This window comes from Camelina sativa, chromosome 14 (genome assembly GCF_000633955.1).
Source record: "Camelina sativa cultivar DH55 chromosome 14, Cs, whole genome shotgun sequence".
In the NCBI taxonomy this organism is placed as follows: Eukaryota; Viridiplantae; Streptophyta; class Magnoliopsida; order Brassicales; family Brassicaceae; genus Camelina; species Camelina sativa.
This window is the reverse complement of record NC_025698.1, coordinates 20,175,973-20,177,975: the sequence shown is the minus strand read 5'-3', so window position 1 is coordinate 20,177,975 and position 2,003 is coordinate 20,175,973. Positions and strand designations below refer to the sequence as shown.

The window sequence follows — 2,003 nt, the reverse complement described above, 5'->3', positions numbered from 1 at the left end:
GCCACGGGTCAGATTTGAAATCTAACTTCCCTTGCAATATCTGTCTGAAGATTCCAGACTCGGTTTCTGCAAGCCCCAAAAGAAAAGACTGCATCATTCAAAGTTCAGAAAAAAAAAATCAAAACTTGCAAGAAGAAAAGGCTGTACATTCTAGTAGACTAACCTGCCCAGAAGGGAGGAACACCACTGAGTAAGATGTAGAGTATAACACCGGCACTCCACACATCTATTTCAGGTCCATAACATTTCTTTAGGACCTCTGGCGCAACATAGTACGGGCTTCCAACTACGTCATATAAATATTGTCCTGAAGAGTAAACAAAAACTAATTAGACAATGAATCGGCTTTGGCCATACCAATCAATGCATGAAGTTTCAGAGACATAATGAAGAACATCTTTACAAAGCAAAGTTCCCTCTAACCAAGAAACAATCCTCAAGCAGCAAAATGTAAATTCAACCAAAAATCTTATCTTGATTTTCAATTCATATAAAAACACAACAAACCTGCTTCTATCAGGAAACCAAACAAACGAAAGATTTGATCAAACGCAAAANGAAGATTCCAGACTCGGTTTCTGCAAGCCCCAAAAGAAAAGACTGCATCATTCAAAGTTCAGAAAAAAAAAATCAAAACTTGCAAGAAGAAAAGGCTGTACATTCTAGTAGACTAACCTGCCCAGAAGGGAGGAACACCACTGAGTAAGATGTAGAGTATAACACCGGCACTCCACACATCTATTTCAGGTCCATAACATTTCTTTAGGACCTCTGGCGCAACATAGTACGGGCTTCCAACTACGTCATATAAATATTGTCCTGAAGAGTAAACAAAAACTAATTAGACAATGAATCGGCTTTGGCCATACCAATCAATGCATGAAGTTTCAGAGACATAATGAAGAACATCTTTACAAAGCAAAGTTCCCTCTAACCAAGAAACAATCCTCAAGCAGCAAAATGTAAATTCAACCAAAAATCTTATCTTGATTTTCAATTCATATAAAAACACAACAAACCTGCTTCTATCAGGAAACCAAACAAACGAAAGATTTGATCAAACGCAAAAATAATTTTCCAATCCACACATTCAGAGACTCCTCAATGAAGAATAAAACTATACCAAGCAAGTTCCCTAACTACATCTTATAGACATTGTCCTGAAGACTAAACAAAAACCAATTAGGGAATGAACCAGCAGCATTGGCCATACACATCGGGTTTCCAAAGAATCACGCTAAGACACAAATGCAGATTGATTTCAATGAACACATAAAAGTTCCAGAGAGTCAATAATTCTATACAAAGCAAAGGTCCCCTAAACAAAGAAAGAATGGTAAAGCAGCAAAATTTGAATTCAACAAAAACAAATCATCATCAAAATAAGCACATACGAAAACCAGTTTCTATCAAGAAAGAAACCAAACAAACATGAAAGAGAAAAAAACGAACCTGGCTTGTAGAAGACAGACAAACCAAAATCTGTAGCCTTAAGCTTAGCATCTTCTTTAGGGCTATCAAACAAGAAATTCTCAGGTTTGAGATCTCTATGCATAACACCAAGAGAATGACAAGCCTCAACAACACCAAGAATCGTCTTAATAAGCTTCACGGCCTCACGCTCACTAAAATGGCCTTTAGAAACAATCCGATCAAAAAGCTCACCGCCTTCACAAACCTCCATAACGATATGAACAAAAACCGAATCCTCATAAGTGCCCTTGATCCGAACAACATTGGGGTGCTCGGAGAGATGATGCATGATCTGAATCTCGCGCCACACATCCTCGTAATCCTCGCGGCAGACGAGCTTCCGCTTGGGAATCGATTTGCAGGCGTAATTAGCGGAGGTTGATTTCTCCGTGCAGAGGTAGGTTGTTCCGAATTGGCCTTGGCCTAGCTTTTTGCCGAGGAGGTAGTGGTCTCTCAATCGAGGTGTTTGATATGGAAGAACAGTGTTTGAAGGACGTCTAGGGTTTGGTTTCGACTCCATCACTTTTTCT

At 39.2% G+C, this 2,003-nt stretch overlaps 1 protein-coding gene across 2 annotated transcripts in view; it reads right to left on the bottom strand.

The window, feature by feature from the left end:
• Nucleotides 1-2,003, bottom strand: part of LOC104742070 (calcium-dependent protein kinase 11) — a 6,370-nt gene that overhangs the window by 3,115 nt on the left and 1,252 nt on the right. The window contains exons 2-3 of one of the 2 annotated variants that reach the window (XM_019235244.1): nucleotides 1,453-1,753; nucleotides 676-819 (exon numbers count right to left, since the gene is read on the bottom strand). In XM_019235244.1, coding sequence (XP_019090789.1) covers nucleotides 676-819; nucleotides 1,453-1,753 — 445 coding nt within the window. Of the gene's footprint in view, nucleotides 1-675; nucleotides 820-1,452; nucleotides 1,997-2,003 lie in introns of both variants that reach the window. The other variant, XM_010463028.1, reaches the window with a different exon arrangement.